Source organism: Prionailurus viverrinus, chromosome D4 (assembly GCF_022837055.1).
Source record: "Prionailurus viverrinus isolate Anna chromosome D4, UM_Priviv_1.0, whole genome shotgun sequence".
Taxonomy (NCBI): Eukaryota; Metazoa; Chordata; class Mammalia; order Carnivora; family Felidae; genus Prionailurus; species Prionailurus viverrinus.
In genome coordinates, this window is record NC_062573.1 from 4,872,804 (window position 1) to 4,890,362 (window position 17,559).

At 40.2% G+C, this 17,559-nt stretch overlaps 1 protein-coding gene across 14 annotated transcripts in view; it reads left to right on the plus strand.

The window, feature by feature from the left end:
• The window catches only part of DENND1A (DENN domain containing 1A), a 513,319-nt gene that overhangs the window by 269,701 nt on the left and 226,059 nt on the right, over window positions 1-17,559 (plus strand). For all 14 annotated transcript variants that reach the window (XM_047829482.1, XM_047829479.1, XM_047829488.1 and 11 more), the window contains one exon: window positions 353-463. In XM_047829482.1, the coding sequence (XP_047685438.1) occupies window positions 353-463 (111 nt within the window). The remainder of the gene's footprint in view (window positions 1-352; window positions 464-17,559) is intronic.

Below are 17,559 nucleotides of genomic sequence, written 5' to 3' on the forward strand. Positions count from 1 at the left end.
ACTCTTTGATCTTGGCATCCCTCTCTGAGCCTCGGTTTCCTCATTTGTAAGATTGCAGACTTCCTGTCCTGCTCACCCTTTGGAACTGATAAGAAAAGCAACACAGTGCTGCCTGTGACCTCACGTAAACTGTAGTCACCACACACAAGTGCTTCATCTCTAAAGTCTCTTCCAACTTTGCATTTCATGATTTTACACACAGTGGGATTCAGCCTCCCAGGTGGAAAGAATAGGACAGGGGCAGAGGAGAGTATACTTTCTGATGATTTTTTGCTTCACATGCTTTTTTAGATACCGCCTGTAACAAGAGCAAACAAAATAAGCTACGATCTCCCCTTCTTGTTTCTCCTAGAGAAATCTGACAGAATATTTTGTGGCTGTGGATGTAAACAACATGTTACATCTGTATGCCAGTATGCTGTATGAACGCCGGATTCTCATCATCTGCAGCAAACTCAGCACTGTGAGTAGACTCATGAGATGGGCTTTTTAATTGCTGTAATTGAAAGATGGATCAGAAAGATTAAAGACAATTTTAGAAAAAAAATCAGCCATAATCCCCTCAACATGTCATTTTCATTAATTATTCATGTTTCTTTACAGTGCAGGTTTCATTTATTCTTATAGCTTCACAATCAGTTATAAATAGTTTTCCATTTGGTCGTGTCATGAACACTTTGCATATTTTCACATAAGCTTCCGTCATTGTCATTTTCTTTACATGTCTGCATCATATTCCATTGTATTGATGTGTCATCATTCCCTAGATCTTTCTTCTCTCGATGGCCATTTAGGTTGTTCATAGTTTAATCCTTTAGTAGATAATACTGCCGTGAACATCTTGTGGCTGCTTTGGACGGATGCAGTTCGTATTTGAATGAGTTAGACCATCAGGTCAAAGGACTTGATGAACACTGTGACTTAGGGACTGCCAGACCACTTGCCAAACAGGCTGTATTTGTTTATAGTGAATGCTGCCAGCTGTATATGAGTTACCATTTCTGCTGCAGCCTTGCCAGAATTGTGTGTGTGTTCATGCATTTGTGTGTTAATTTTGCTAATAAAATAGGTATAAAGTGGTATTGCAGGTTTGCTTTGTTTCTCTTTGGTTACAGGTTACTGAATATTTTCCATGGGTTTGTTTTCTGTTTATATTTTGTTAATGTCTTTTCCCATTTATCTTATAGGACTCTTGTTTTTTGTTGTTTAATAAATTGGAATGAGGTCTTTTATATTGTAATAGCTTTTGCTATATGTATAATATAAACATTTTTTCATATTTTTATTTTAGTTTTTTGTTTTTAACTTGCCAAGTATAGGAGTTTGTATCATTCCCTATATTTCATAAGGAAAATTCTCAAAGACAGAAAGTAGAAATCATTTTACAGTAAACATCCATAGAATTCAGTCTAGGTTTTTCCATTAACACTTGACTGTGCTTGTTTTGGCACATATTTATTTACCTGCCCATCCCACATGCTATCCATCAATCCATCATATTTTATGACGCATTTTAAAGTAAATCACAGACATCAGTATACATCCGCCTAAATAATTGAGCATGTTTATTATTAACTGAAGTTCAATATCTCTTTATAGTATTATTTTTCTTTTGAGGTTAAACTTACATACAGAAATTGACTGGGAGTGGAATGCCTAACAGGTACCTCTCTGTTAGAGAGGGTAGAAAGACCTTCTTATAGTGAGAGTTTCCCTAATGAAGGGTGTATGGATAAAATCAGTTGAGTGTTTACATATTACTATAAGGCACCTAATAATGAAAACTTTGTGAGGCTATTAGAGTTTTCTTTATGATTTTCATCATAACTTCATTATTTTATTATTTCTTTGGTGTTGTTTGCTTGTCAAGAACTCAGTTTTTTCATTGTGCCAGGCTCATAGCATATGCTTGGTGATAAAAGCATGGCCCTTGCCCTCAAGGGGAAAACATCCCAGAGTAGACTTCTTGCTTTGTTTTGCATTTTATTTTAAAGTAGGAGTGCAGTTCATAATCTTAGGACCTGAACACCCGGACTGAGTTTCAGAACTAGAGGATTGCCGCTGTGTCTTTATGAGGCCAACTAGAATAAAAGTACGGTCAGGGAGCACCTGGCTGGGTCAGTCGGAGGAGCGTGTGACTGTTGCTCTCGGGGTCGTGAGTTCAAGCCCCATGTTGGGTATAGAAATTACTTAAATAAAACTTTGGAAAAAAAATGAAAAAAGAATAGAAGTACAGTTGAAAGAGTCTAGTCCAGGGGTGCCTGTCTGGCTCAGTCGGTTTGGCATCTGATTCTTGATTTCGGCTCAGGTCATGATCTCATGGTTTGTGGGTTTGAGCCCCGCATTGGGCTGGCTCTGCGTTGGCAGTACAGACCCTATTCAGGATTCTCTGTCTTCCTCTTTCTATGTCCCTGCCGTGCTCCCTCTCTCTCAAAAATAAAGAAACATTAGGGGTGGCTGGGTGACTCAGTCGGTTAAGTGTCCGACTTCAGCTCAGGTCATGATCTCACAGTTCATGGGTTCGAGCCCTGTGCTGACAGCTCAGAGCCTAGAGCCTGCTTTGGATTCTGTGTCTCCCTCTCTCTCTCTGGCCCTCCCCCCCACCCCGACCACATGCTCTGTCTCTGTCTCTCTCAAAAATAAAGAAACACTAAAAATTTTTTTTGAAGTGTAGTCCATAACCAGTTACTGTTATATTGGAGTATTAAATTTCAGTAGAACAAAAAGACATCATATTGATTTAATTTAAATTCCCTATAATAAAATAATGATATTTTGAACTCTTAATATGTGCCAGGCACTGTGCTAAGCACTTTGCAATTACTAACTCATTTAATCTTCACTAAAAGAGTGTGTGGTAGGTTCTGGTATTGCCTCCTTTTTATAGATAAGGAAGAATGTACCTTCTGTGTGATTTTCTGTTTAGGTAAATATAATAGATTAAACACACAAAACTATTTCTGTTCTTTCCCAAAACTAAAATGAATTCAAGAATAAATCAACAAGCACAAAGAGCAGATGAAGCAGAGATTTTTAAAAATAATAAGAAAATACTATTATCAGTGTTATGCCCATATTTAAAAACTAAGGTGCAATGGACAGTAAAACATAATTTATCAAAATTGAATCAAGAAAGAAAAATTGAATAGGTCATTTAATTTATAGAAGTTGAGTCAGTATATAATTTCTTTTTTTCTGAAACACTCAGATGGTTTTACAGATATGTTTTATCAAACATCTCAAGGAACAGATAGATCCCTGCAGTCTTAGACAAACTTCTTGAGAGTCTAGAAAGAAGGAATACACTCCACCTTTTCTTGTGATAATCAGACATTCAGCCACACAGGAGATAATACAGGAAAGAAAGTTTATCAGCCAATCTCAGTCATAAACATAATAGTTTTAAACAAACTGGTAGCAAATGTATGAAAAATATAATTCATAATAACTAAGTTGGGTTTATTCCAGAAATGTAAGGTTGATAATATTAGAAAAGTCTGTTCGTATAGCTTACCACATTAACATATTAAAAGGGAAGATTCATAGGGTCACCAATAGACCGAGAAGCATGGTAAGTTCATGAATAGGAAGACAATGTATTTAAGATGCCATTCCACTCTAAAATGATCTATCTGGATTGCATACAGTTCCATTGAAAATCCCATTAGGATTTTACACAGTGCTTGGCAAACTGATTCTAAAATTAATGCAGAAGAGTCCAAGGAGGATCGAAGACCTACTTGAAGAAAAAGAATGGGTCATGGAAACTTGCTTTACCCGCTATCAACATTTTTTGTAGGGCTGTAGTAATTAAGATGCTAGTAATGCACAGGAATACACAAATCGTCTTGACGGAACAGGATCGACATTGCAGAAACAGGCCATGTGTGTGGGGCTCTTGATAGACAACTGAAGTGGCATTGTAAAATCTGAGGGAACGGATGGAGCTTTCAATAATTGATTATCCACATGGGGAAGAAAAGGGAGACGATTTCTATCTTATACTCTCTGCAAAACCGAATCTCAAATGCGTCAAGGACTTAAGTGTGAAAGGCAAAGTTTTAAAACTTCTAGAAGACAAAATAGAATAATATCTGTGATCTTGGAGTAGGGAGAAATTTAACCAAATAATCCAAAATGTACATTGTATAAAGGAAAAGATTAAAATTGGGAAAGTCTGTTCATTAAAAAATATTCAGAGAATGAAAAGACACATCACAAGCTGGAGTTGAGATATTTGCCATATGTAACAACTGACAGAGTATTAATATCTGAAATATATAAAGAACTACTGCAGTTGAAAAGCAGAAGACAAGTCTATCAATGGAAACATTGGCCAAAAGCACAAATCGGCATTTCACAGAAGAAAATGGCTAATAAAATATGTGGAAAGATGCTCAACTGCCTTAGTAATCATAGACAAGCAAATTAAAATTACAATGATTAAAATACTAGGTTTGCAAAAATGCGATGTCTGATAAAGTCAAGTGTTCTATCGAAATTGCATTGGGGAAATTCATGAACTACTCTGAAAAGTATGTGGCACAATTATTTGCATACACTCAAAACTCAGCACTTCCATCCCTGGGTAGAATTGTGTGTGTTTGTGTGTGTGTACATGTGCATGCATGTGTGTGTGCATACACCTACCTACACACACTCATTGGTCATTTATAGTAGGGTTCATGTACAGGTATGTTCATAGCAGCATTGGGTCTTTTGCTTTTGTTTCTTAAACCTGGACAGAGGCTGCATGACCACCAACAGAGAACAGATAAATTATGGTATAGTCATACAATGGAGTCCTGTTATCACTGAAAAAGAACTAACCTGCCAACATGATTAGGTCTTTAATACAGACTTTTGAGTGAAAGAAGCTACTGAAGAATATACAGTATGGTTTCATTCACATAAAATTCAAGTAAGAGAAATTAAAAGGGATATTACTTACGGATACATACAAACTGCATGGGGGCAAAAGATATGACAACACAAAATTTAGGTAGCAGTTTCCTCAAAAGGAGTGAAAGCAGTATAGTCAGAAAGAGGCATACAAGGGACATCAACAGTATTGTTTTCTGTGTTGAGCTTGGTTAGGGAATCGGCAAACTATTCTGTCAGGCGTCCAATAGTAAATATTGCTTTGTAATCCAAATGGTCTTGTAATTACTGGACTACAACCTTATAGTTTACAATCCGTAAACTAGTGGGAGAGCCTGTGTTCCAGCAAAACTTTATTTACAAAAATAGGCAGGACAGACTTGGCCTTCAGGCTGTAGTTTGCCAACCATGAAGCCAGGGTGCTGGATTTCAGATTCTTAAGTGGTTTTTTTTTTGTTTTAAAAGTTGATTATATGGGAGCACCTGAGGGGCTCAGTCGATAAAGCGTCCAACTTTGGCTCAAGTCATGATCTCACAGTTCATGGGTTTGAGCCCTGCGTTGAGCTCTGTGCTGACAGCTGGGAGTCTGGAACCTGCTTTGGTTTCTGTGTCTCCCTCTCTCTGCCTCTCCCCCACTCGCACTCTGTCTCTCAAAAGCGAATAAACTTAAAAAAAATTTTTTTACGTTGATTATATGATATACATAATTTTATATGTATATATATTTCAGAATTTTTGGAAAGTTGAAAAAGAAGATACCAAGCCCCTTCATCGTGAAATGTTACAACACAGAGAGAGACAAAGCAGTTCTTTTTTTTTTTTTTTAAATATATGAAATTTATTGACAAATTGGTTTCCATAGAGACAAAGCAGTTCTTATGCAAAGGTTAAGAATTAAAATTGCATGAGATTTGGCAGGGGCAGTTCTAGAACCCAGAAGATGGTGCAGCAGTATCTGGTGCTTCTCGGGGAAAAATGATTTCTCACCTGAAATTCCATGTGTATCTAATGGAAGCCGCTACCATACCTCATCAACCTCCTGAGGTCCCTGTTCCTCCACTCTGCCTTCTCGGTTGTGGATACACCATCAGTTCTCTTGAGGGCCAACCACTCTGCTGATCCACCTGACTTCATTCAACTGGTATTTTTCATGGCCCCATTTTAAGGCAGTGGGGATACAACAGACAAAAATCCCTGTCCTCACGAAGCTTACATTCTAGTAGGTAGACCTTCAGTAAACTAAGTTAAATATATAGTACAGTAGCTAATGATTAATACTAAGGAGTAAAATAAAATGAAGAAGGAGACTGGGAAGGGTAAGGCATTGCATTTTTAGGTAGATGGTCAAAGAATGCCTTATTCGGAAGGTTCCTTCTTACTACCTTAAGAGAATTCCTCTGACATTGAGCTGCTCTCTGATGTGTCTGTTTGCTTCTCTCTTGGCTATTCTTAGGAGCTTGCTGATATGGTGGAATAGCTCCCAAACTTCAAAACAAAACTTCCACATCCCCTTTATCCCATTTTTATTCTCCCTTTTAGAACAAAATTCCTTGAGAGTTACTTCTATTAAGTGTCTAATTCTCCCCCTCCCCTCTCCCCAGTCTGCTGTTAGGATTTAGCCTCATCCTTTCCACTGAAACCGCTTTGTTCAGGGCACCGATGACCTCATATCAAGTAAAATTCAAATGAATTAGTGCTTACAGAGTCCTTAGAATGGAGTCTGGCCTATAGTGTGTGTGTGTGTGTGTGTGTGTGTGTGTGTATAAATATATACATAAATATATATAAGAAGTTAATAACATCTATAATGGGAAGTAAAATACTGTTTAAAATTAGGAAATCGTTATTTAGAAATAGATAAATACTGTGTTGAATGTGAATACTAGGAATTAAGGTTAAGGACTTTTTTTTGAGCTTTTTGTAGTTTTGTTTTAAGGCTATACACATGTATCACTTTGACTTAAAACTTTTTGTTTAAAAACAGTTGATTTTTGGGGCGCCTGGGTGGCGCAGTCGGTTAAGTGTCCGACTTCAGCCAGGTCACGATCTCGCGGTCCGTGAGTTCGAGCCCCGCGTCAGGCTCTGGGCTGATGGCTCAGAGCCTGGAGCCTGTTTCCGATTCTGTGTCTCCCTCTCTCTCTGCCCCTCCCCTGTTCATGCTCTGTCTCTCTCTGTCCCAAAAATAAATAAAAAATGTTGAAAAAAATATTTTAAAAACAGTTGATTTTTAAATAACTTATGAATTTTAATGATTCATAGTAGAAACCTCTTTAGGAAGAAGGGGGTGGTTCTTCTTATATCTCACATGTGGTCAACAGCATCCCAATGTGTAATTTCTCCCGGGATACAGTAGGTGAGCAGACATCAATTTTATCCAAGCCTTTGTACTTCTCCAACTTAAGAATTTAAAGTGTTTTTTTATTTTTTTAAGTTTTATTTACTTAAGTAATCTCTGTGCCCAACGTAGGGTTTGAACTCATGACCCTGAGACCAAGAGTTGCCTGCTGTTCCAGCTGAGCCAGCCAGGTGCCCCTAAAGTTTTCTAATTGTTGCCTTTTATTTCCTTAGTAGTGACTTTTCATTGTCTTTTCAATGACATGGGGAATGCAAAGGTTGTTTTAATAGCCTGAGGTTTCTTCTTCTTTTTTTTTTTTTTTTTAATGTTTATTTGTTTTTGAGAGAGAGACACAGAGCATGAGCAGGAGAGGGGTAGAGAGAGGGAGACACAGAATCTGAAGCAGGCTCCAGGCTCTGAGCTGTCAGCACAGAGTCCAACACGGGGCTCGAACTCACAGACCATGAGATCATGACCTGAGTCCAAGTGGGATGCTTAACCAACTGAGCCACCCAGGTGCCCCTCTTGCCTGAGGTTTCTCATGGCCGTCTCTTGATAAACCAAGATGTGGCCTATCATTACCTTGGCAAACCACATTTTTCTCAATTTTGTTTGATAAGATGTAGGCTTGATCCTCCTCAGGACCATCAAGCATCTGAAAGATGAAAACTGTCGAACACTCCAGAGTGCCATTTTCTGTATAGATGACTGTGTCAATAGAGATGAACCCAGCAATATTTAGTTCAGAGTCAAGTAATACTCATTTCGGGCTTTTCTTGGCCAATAATGTGATACTCTATATAAGAAAAATGTGAGTTTTTGTTCTCTTTGCTCAGTTAATGCATATTGATTGTTTTCCTTTATAAATGATAAATAGGGAAGGCTTACCTAAATCTTGTTCTCTAATGTAAATACTTCAGTGTGATCTCTTCTGGCACAAAGGCCCCATTTTTCTTCCAGATTTTTATATCTGAATTTAACTCCTGGTCCTTTTTTTTTTTTATTATTTTTTGTAAGTCTTATGGATAGCAGGTCGGTCTAAGACAAGACCTTTATGGACATGGTGTCCTGTAATTCCAAGAAGAGTCCTGGAAGATCAGTATTATCCCCATTTCACAGAATGGTTCATCCCCTCAGAGAGATGAAGTAAACTGACCAAGGTTAGGTCCTAGGACCTTAGGGCCTTAGGATGCTGTGTGGCTTCAGGAAAGGGAGAAACAGCCAGGAGGATGACACATACAAATGACTCATAGTCCCTTCACCGCGCTTGCCTTGGGGATCAGGTATGTTTATTGGGTGTCACCTCAAACTATTATCAGAACCCTAGCCGTGGGAACTGTCAAAGGAGCCAGAGGCACATTGTTAAAATATCCTCCCACTGAGGGAATTTGAGAATTCTCCTAGAGAGCCAAAGAAATAGTCTGAGCCCAGTCCGAAGGATAAGGTGGCTGATGCAGCTGGTTAATACTGGTTTGGGTAAAAAATAAGTCCCTGATTGTATAGTAATTAGAGGAACTTCTTGTGTAGCTTGTAAATCGTTCCAAGACTGCCAAAGAGGTGTGTTGACCGCATCAGTGGACTAAGTGTGTAGAACGCCCTCATTCAGATTCATACCCCTGTGTTTTATAAGGGAGGTCCCCAGTTCTCCCTCACACCCTGTTAAAATTCTCCTAAGGTAACCTTTTTCAACCACCTACGATGTGCCGGGCATTGTGCTAATCCTGTGTGTGTGTGTTCATTAGTTTTTGCAGCAACCCTAGGAGCTAGTTGGTTGGTTCTCTTCTCCCTTTGCAGATGAGAGTATCTGGCCCTGGGAAGGTTGCAGTGTCTTGTCTAAGATGCTTGTCTCTGCCAGCAGAGATGGGATGGAAACCCATCACCTTTGAATGCACACTCAGAACATTTTATTTCAGATTTTGTAAGCACTTGCTATATGCCCGGCCCCACCCAGCACCAGGGAAAAAGAAGGGCGATACGTGAATTTCTAACTGACGCACTCGCCCATGAGCACTGCTCAGATTGAACCCACTGTGTCTGTGGTTGTTACATTCACCCGTCCCCTAGCCTCACCCCAGCCATGAGCGCGGCCTTGGTGGGTCCCTGGGCGGTATCTTCCCCAATTCACTGTGGCTTCAGGCCTCTATTACTGCAGTTCCTGTCAGCCCCTGGGCATCTTGGCCCTAATCGCTCCTTCTATAATTTAGGGGTAGTGCAAGAAGTTTTGTAAACTGAGAATATCCAGTAAATGATGACAAAGGCATACTTACTTTCTAAAGGAAAGTATTTTATTTGTTTTAATTAATTAATTTGTTTGTTTTATTCAGCGGACTTGTTTTTAATGTTTATTTATTTTTGGGAGAGAGAGAACGTGAGCAGGGGAAGGTCAGAGAGGGAGGGAGACACAGAATCCAAAGCAGGCTCCAGGCTCCAAGCTATCAGCACAGAGCCCAGTGCGGGGCTCGAACTCACGAAACGTGAGATCATGACCTGAGCTGAAGTCAGGCGCTTAACCGACTGAGCCACCCAGGCGCCCCTCAGCAGACGTTTTTTAAAACAATTTCTGAGGAAGGAAGCACAGTTGAGTGACAAGACCATCACCTAATTAATTGAGCCTCCACATCTAATTATTTGTGTAGTACTCACAACTATGAAAAGAATGGTTACTTTTCTGATAGTACCTCATTTAGGGGAGAAAAACCGCCAAATGTCTTCTCCCTGTCAGTTTCTTCCTAAGTGTAGTGGTGGAGGACGTGGGTGAGTGATACTGAGTGTCGTAGGTGTGCAGAGACGGGTACCTTCCCAACTTTGCCCCAGTCCCACCCCACCCACTCCCGCTAACAGCATCCATTTACCTTGGTGCCGCCTGGTCTCGTCACCTAAGAGGGCCAGTTTGTGCACGAGGCTGTTTTTTCAGACCTGGCTTCATTTTCGCTCCTTTCCTGATGAACTCCACCTGTTCCTGACTATGCCAGCCTGTGTCATGGGACGGGTACCCGAATGATGTGTGTAAAGCTTTCCTAGCTCTCCTGGCCTAGAAATAACTAATCCTGTTTGCTTATCTGCAGCTCTTGAAGCAGAGAGGAGAGTGGCAGTTTAAGAAGGTTGGAAATACTGGACCGGAGCCAGGCCCTCTCTGCCTGCACACTCCACTCTGCATGTTCCAGCCGTAGGAACAAACTGCATTATTTTGTTTCAAACTGTGCTCAAGGGAAGCCAAGACCTTGTAACTGGAAACTTACCAAACAGAGAATTCTAAGACTAAATTTAGTGTTCTATTTAAAAAATAAAATAAAATCGAACATTTTGTTTGTTCATCTTTTATATGTTAAAAAAAGAGAGATTAACCTAGTTCACACTAACAACCTAAGAAGAGTATTCAAAGAAGTGAGAAGAAAACTAATCCTCTTGGTGAAGAGGGAAATCCTTAACAAAATGTAGTGAAGTGGCGTGAAATACAGACTCTGCAGCCAAACTCTCAAACAGCGTAGCCTCTCTAATCTTCATCACATAAAATTTTATTGTGGCTCAGAGAATATTAAAAACTTAGAAATGAAAGGAACTTCCACTGGCAGGAAGTAGGAGAGAAAAGATTGGTATGTTTTCTTTATGTGGGTTTTTCTCTGGTTTTGAAACGTAAATACAATTACCTGCTTTTTGAACTGTGTTCTTCATTTAATTACGTGTGCATTGGTTTTCTCCTGTTCATGTTGAGCTGTAACTAGAAAGAAGAACCTGGAGATGTTACAGCGGCTACGTAATATAGAATCAACCGTTTAATTTGTGACACTTGAAAAATTGCTGTGATTCTGGGGCGCCGGGGTGGCTCAGTCGGTTAAGCGTGTGACTTGGCTTCAGGTCATGATCTCACGGCTCTTGAGTTCAAGCCCTGCTTCAGGCTCTGTTCTGACAGCTCAGAGCCTGGAGCCTGCTGGATTCTGTGTCTCCCTCTCTCTCTGCCCCTCCCTGGCTCACGCTCTCTTTTTCAAAAATAAGAAAATATTTAAAAAAAAAAAATTGCTGTGATTCAACCAACCCTGGTATCCCTGACTAGTTTTTGCTGCACCTCTCCTGCTTCTGCTCCCATTGCTTCGGTAAGCATCAAGCACCTGCTTTAGACGAGGTACAGGATTCAGATTGCTAGTGATTCCCAAATGCTCATCCGTGGGTTATTTGTGTTAAAATGGCCCAGAGTACTCATCTAAAAATTCAGTTTTTTGGCCACCATCTCCAGACATTCTGGTTCATAAGGTCTAGCATGAAATCACAAAAGTCTATTTTTTTTTTTTTTAACGTTCCTTAAATGATTGATACACAGCCAGATTCGGAAACAGTGAATAGACTGTTCTCTAAGACAAAAACAATATTTTTTCTTTGAATACTGTTATTTTGCCTCATTAGACTAATTTTCATTTTGAGACTGCATAATGGAGGCCGTTTAAGTTTGTTTAGAAGATGTGAGTATAGGCTAGCACTAAAAAATTCTTTGTTTCCATGTTTCTCTTTAGGAGAGCTTTGATTTTGGCACTAGTGAGTCTAGGATAGGACACAGCTAAGTATAACCTATTTAAGCTGTCAGTAATGTTGGTTGCTGATGCATTCCGCGGTTGTAATTTGGGGTGCATGTGTATAAAGGAGACCTAGAGAGGTGATATTTCTTTCCAGCCATTGCATTGAGAGCACAGCAGAGAATTTTATTTATTATTTTAGTGGTGTGGTCAATTTGTGAAATAGTATATTCTTTAGGTTATAGGACTGATTATAGCTTATTTGTTATTATGCCTCTTCTGAACCAAATCTCTACCCTAAAGCACTAATGGGTAATGTATTCAAGTCATTGGTATCTTAATATGCTTGAAAAGCCCTAAATGGCACCCATGTTGGCAGATGTCATATTGATGTTGTTAAAGAAATTTGAGCACCTACCAGGTGCTAAGTCAGCAAGAACAAGGAGTCCTGATTTCCTGCGGTGTCTGTAGGCTGAAAGTGTGGTCCCTTTGAGCTAGAGCCTGATGCGAGATTAGGCTGTGCTGTTGGGTTGCTACAGATCTTATGAAAACTCACATTTTTTCTCTTTTGCTATCTTGATAGCTATGTAGTCTGCCAGCTAGATGATTCAGCCAGCGTGCTGGTGATCTTTTCCCAAGAAAAAGGACAGCAGGGCTGGATGAGAGAGTACCAGACTTCAAATCGGGATGGTGATGTTCAGTTCCTACCTGTGTACTTAATCCTGCCTACCCATCTGGTCTTGGGCCACTTACTTGATTTTTCTGAATCTTTCTGTCCTTTTCTTTTAAAAATGGGGATAGTATTGGGGCGCCTGGGTGGCTTATTCAGTTGAGTGTTTAACTCTTGATCTGGGCTCAGGTCATGATCTCATGGTTTGTGGGTTTGAGCCCCACATCAGGCTTTGTGCACTGACCACATGGACAGAGCATTCTCCCTCTCTCCCTGTCTCTGCCCTTGCCCCCACCCTGAGCTCTCTCTGTCTCTCTCAAATAAACTTTAAAGAGATAAAATAAAAATGGAGACAGTAGTAACACCCACGTTAGGGTTGTTGAAAGAATTCAGTGGTCATAGATATGAAAGCACGCTGCCCAGTGCTGGCTACATACTGCCCAGTCAGCAGAAGTAAGTGGGCTCCAAAGGGCAGCCAACTCTGATTTGACTTTTAGAAGTAAAGAAGGCTGTAGAGATCCTGGAAGTGTTGTGAGGATTTAATTTGTATAAACGGTAATAGTAGATGTTGAATGAATCTAGGCAACAGAGGATAGTCATGGCAACTCATGAGGTTTTCTGTATCTACCCACTTCTCATTAGTCACTTAGTCATTGACTAAATTGTCATTTCTTGTTCAAGTCTCCACAGTCATGACTACATAGAGATTGAGTGGCCTAAAAAGTTGCTCTATTTACTTGACCCAGTGTTACCACATGACCAGGCTCCCAGGGAGAGGTCTAGCAGCTTCCTGTCTGCATCCTACCAGGCTCTGATTTCTCTGTCTCTCTCTGTCTCTCTGTCTCTCTGTCTCTCTGTCTCTCTCTCTCTCTCTTTCTCTGAAGTAGACCTGATTCTTGCCCCAGGCAGAATTAATGATTCCTTCTTCATAGGCTAACACACTTGAACCTCTATCATAGCACCTCTTTCATAATGCCTTTGTGTTGAAGTTGATTGTTGGCATTTTGATCTTTCTCTCTCTATTTTGAATTGCTTGAGGGCATGGCTTGTACACATAGTGGATTCTCAGTAATTGTCAGATTAATACAGATCCTAGCACAGAGGCAGTTTCCTGTGAGCTAAGAGCACAGGCTCCAGAGCTAGACTCCCTAAGTTCATATCCTAGCTCTGGCACTAGCTCTGTGACCTTGCACAAGCTCCTTAAGTATGTAGTCACCTTAGTTTCCTCATCTGTAAAGTGGGGACACTGCGGCTACCCACCTTGCAGTGGTATTATGAAGATGAGATGAGTATATAGAAACACTTAGTACAGTGCTTGGCGGTAGTGAATACAGAGGAAGTGGTCGTGGTGGCTAGAGCATGGCTTCAATCTATCTGAGTTGACTGGTACTTTCTAAGGTTGGATTTGCCTGAAAAAATGCTACAGGGGCGATTCTCACCACCCCCTCATGCCTTCATATCTAGTAACTCCCACCACCTGAGGTTTCCTCAGTTTCTTCACATATGGCTACCTGAGAGATGGGTACTCATGATTCCATGTTCAGTTACACCGTCTTTCTTTTTTAAAAAATGTGATCCTTTATTAGAGCGTTAGTGTAAATTGGCTAAACGTAAATGAAGAGCTTAGGAATATTTTCAAAGAACTGTTAATATCCACTTACCCAAGAATTGAGGCGGCACATTTCTTTTTGAGTGCCAGCTTGGATCCATTGGCAATGGTTGCGTGGTTGGAGGAATCTTCAGGCCGTGGCCTGACTCTGTAGTTACTCATGTCCATCAGGCACAGAATGGAAGACAGCACCTTATTGTCCCTGTGTTTAAATGAATTATCAATCTCCATGTAACTTTGCCTTTTTCTCTTTCACTTTCCTCACTCTTGGTGCTAGGGGCCTATTGGCATAATAGTTTACCATAGTTTACCATACCATAGCTTCTGCCCCTGCTTTGGAAGCTAGAGCTTTACTCTGGCAGTTTTAGCTGCTTTGCTATTTTGAAGTGTCAAATCTTGACACAAAAGCTTATCGTCCTGGCTAATAACTTACTCTAATTACTTTACCTAGTAGATAGCTTTAAAAAAAAAAAAAAAAAATGGGAGCCAGAAGTAGTTAAGCAGGACATCGCCTGAGAAAGCTTCCTCTTGACTGGCTGCTCCTGCTCTCAGAGGAATGCACTCTGCTTGATTCCATGTTGGTGGGTTGGATTTTTTTTTTTTCCTTTCCCCAGAGGATAGTGGAGAAACAAGAGGTAGGATGAGTTCCATCCAACTAAAAGAGAAAACTACTGGAAGAAAGATTGTCTCCACCCCCTGCAAAAAAATAAAATAAAGAAGCATTACATTTTGGCTTCTAAGGAAAGCAGGACTTGCTTTGCTCTTTTCCCTCTTTCCACGCACATGTCTGGCATCTGTCTAGACCAGCTGAAGGTCTTTGACTTCTGAGGCCTTATAAGTTGTCTTTATGTTAAAGCATCTTTGATAGTTTCTTAAAAGCCAACTCTTCCCTCACTAAATATAGTAAACACAATGTGATCATAGCTGAACCGTTTGTAATGAAAGGTTTTTCTTATACCCTTGGAAGGGTTGAGTAGATTAACTTTCATAGTCCCTGCAAAAAACCTTTTTGTTGATTTCATTGTGGGTTTCCTATTTGAGAATAAGTAAAAATCAAAAACAAACAAAATCCACAACACTATTTGATTCACGGCACCGTTTATTTCCTGATGACTACAAAGGTGGTTTATAATTAAACAGAAGACTCTAGTTCTCAAACTGAGAGAGCTGACAACTTCTACAAGGCATACAACATTTTCTGCAACTGTCCTGCTTTGGAAAGTTCTTGGTTGAAATGAGTCGACTTAAAAATGACCTATCTTTAAAGTTAGAAATCTGGTATTCTTTCTGTACTCTGTGTTTGTTCGTTTGTAATCAATTTCCTGGTGTTTGGCTTCAGAGGGGAGATCCAGATGCTGCCTCTGACTAACCCCGTGATGAAGCAGGTGTCAGTTTGATCTTTCCTGAGTTCTAGGCTGTGAAGAGTGACTGTGCCCATCTGATTGTCTGTCAGCCTTTGGAACTCAGAATCTCAATACCTTTTAGAGATGTGCAGCTTCAATTGTGATCTCTTAAGCAATTACAATTTGTTAAATGTCTGGTAATTGTGCCTGCCGTTCCTCATGGTGTGAAGCTGAAGGCATCCTAACATTCCCCAGCATTTGCTCAGCACCTGCTCTGTGTCCAGCATAGTAAGAGAAGAGGAAGGGAAATCCAATGTGGTCTCTGCCCTTGAGGAACTCACATCTTTGGTTTCACGCCCCTGGTCTCCTAAGATCATCTACCTCTGAGATATCCAGAGTGTTGGGGGTCAAGCACAGAGGAAGGCTGCGCCCTCCACAGTCAGGTGATAAGGCTGCAGTGGTTCTGAGGTAGCACATGAATTCCAGGTGGACCCCTATAACTGTAGACACGAAAAAGCAAGACTAGCTTTGAGACAGACCCTGTTTTACTTAGTCAGTCATAGCTTAGTCAGTATAGCTGAGGAAGGTGAGCTGGGGCAAAGGGGGCACATTCTTCACGTCAAAGGATGGCAGTTCCTCTAGATCAGAAATTGTCAGAGCTGGAAGAGAGCACAGAGATTACAGAGTCCAACTTCTCGTTTTCCATGTAGGTGAAATTGAGGCCCAGGAGAGGAAGCAGCTTGCTCAGATCAAAAAGAGTTAATGGAAGCTCCATGGAAGTATATGAAAGGGAACATGACAGAAAGCCGGGCTTTCAAATAGGTGTGCCAGATTGGGGTATAAGCCTTTCCATTTGACCAACAATCATTATGCCACTGTCTAGAATTTCCAGTGGATTGAAGACCGTATAACACTTGAGTTAAGTATCACTAATCCCCAGGAAATTATCACATCTGTGTTTGTTTTAAAAATGATTATTTTCTGTTAATTGGCACTTTACCAGATGATTTGGTCATCTAACAGCACGGCAAATGTATTTCTACATAACGTGGCTATACTGATAGGAGCAGTATCTTGCCTAACTCAGAATCCTCCGTATGATGTGTAGACACAGGGTGGACACTCAGAAATTTTTTTAGTTAACTTACATGTTGTGGAAACACAGCGGCTATTATAGCCTGACAGACCTGGATGTGAGTCCCAGTTCTGTCACTTATGAGCCGTGTGGCTTTGGGCAAGCTATTTCACCTTTGAGGCTGTTTCCGTATCTGAAATGTGGTGATGACTGTATATGTATGTAAACTTGCACACTTCTTAAACAATACTTTGCAATATCCTAAAATCCCCAACATGGTACCTGGCACATGACACTGTTGGGATTCCTTTTTTTTTTTTTTTTCTTTCCATGGAGAGAGTCTTACTTTTGTTTCATGTTGAACTGCCGAGCTGCCATTAGGAATCTTTACACACACACACACACACACACACACACACACACACTCTCTCTCTCTCTCTCTCTCTCTCTCTCTCTCTCTCTCTCTCTGTGATTTTTCCAGCTCTATCATTGATCACTCTCCATGTCCTATCCCTATTGCCTTCTTTCTTTCTCTCCCTTTGCCTCAGAGAAAACTAATGGAGCCATACAGAAAGCTCCAAGATAGAACTGACCTTGTGCACCTTTAATTGAGGACAGAATTTACTAAAAGTGCGTCTAGAAACCCACCAGTGGTTTACTTTACAATCTGTGTCCTGGCTAGACTGGCTGTTGGCTGTATAATTTGTCTAGTTTTGTCTGGAGTCTTAGACTATTCAGCTGCTTCAGGGCAAAATCTTTTGGGGTGTCATTAAATGGGATTGATAATTGGCTTCTGATGAATATTCATTGTGACTAATGACTTTGGGCAAATTTTACACATACTATCTTTCTATTCTCCCACTGAGTGAGATTTTGATAGGATCATTTTCTTCAACTTGCACTTCAATTAAATATTCACAATGCCCCTTTGTTGCCTATAATCCAAATTGTATACTTCCATTACTTTAAAATTTTGTATTCTGTAAGGAATGAGCATAGGCTTTTAGGAACCTTAGTTTTGAAAATGGAGTTGGCCTTAGAGGTGTTTTTAAATTAAGTGGCTGATGATAATTTATGGGATATAATGTTATTTCTGATGAAGCCCTGATAAATCCCAACACTTTTCTTGTGGTTGCCTCAC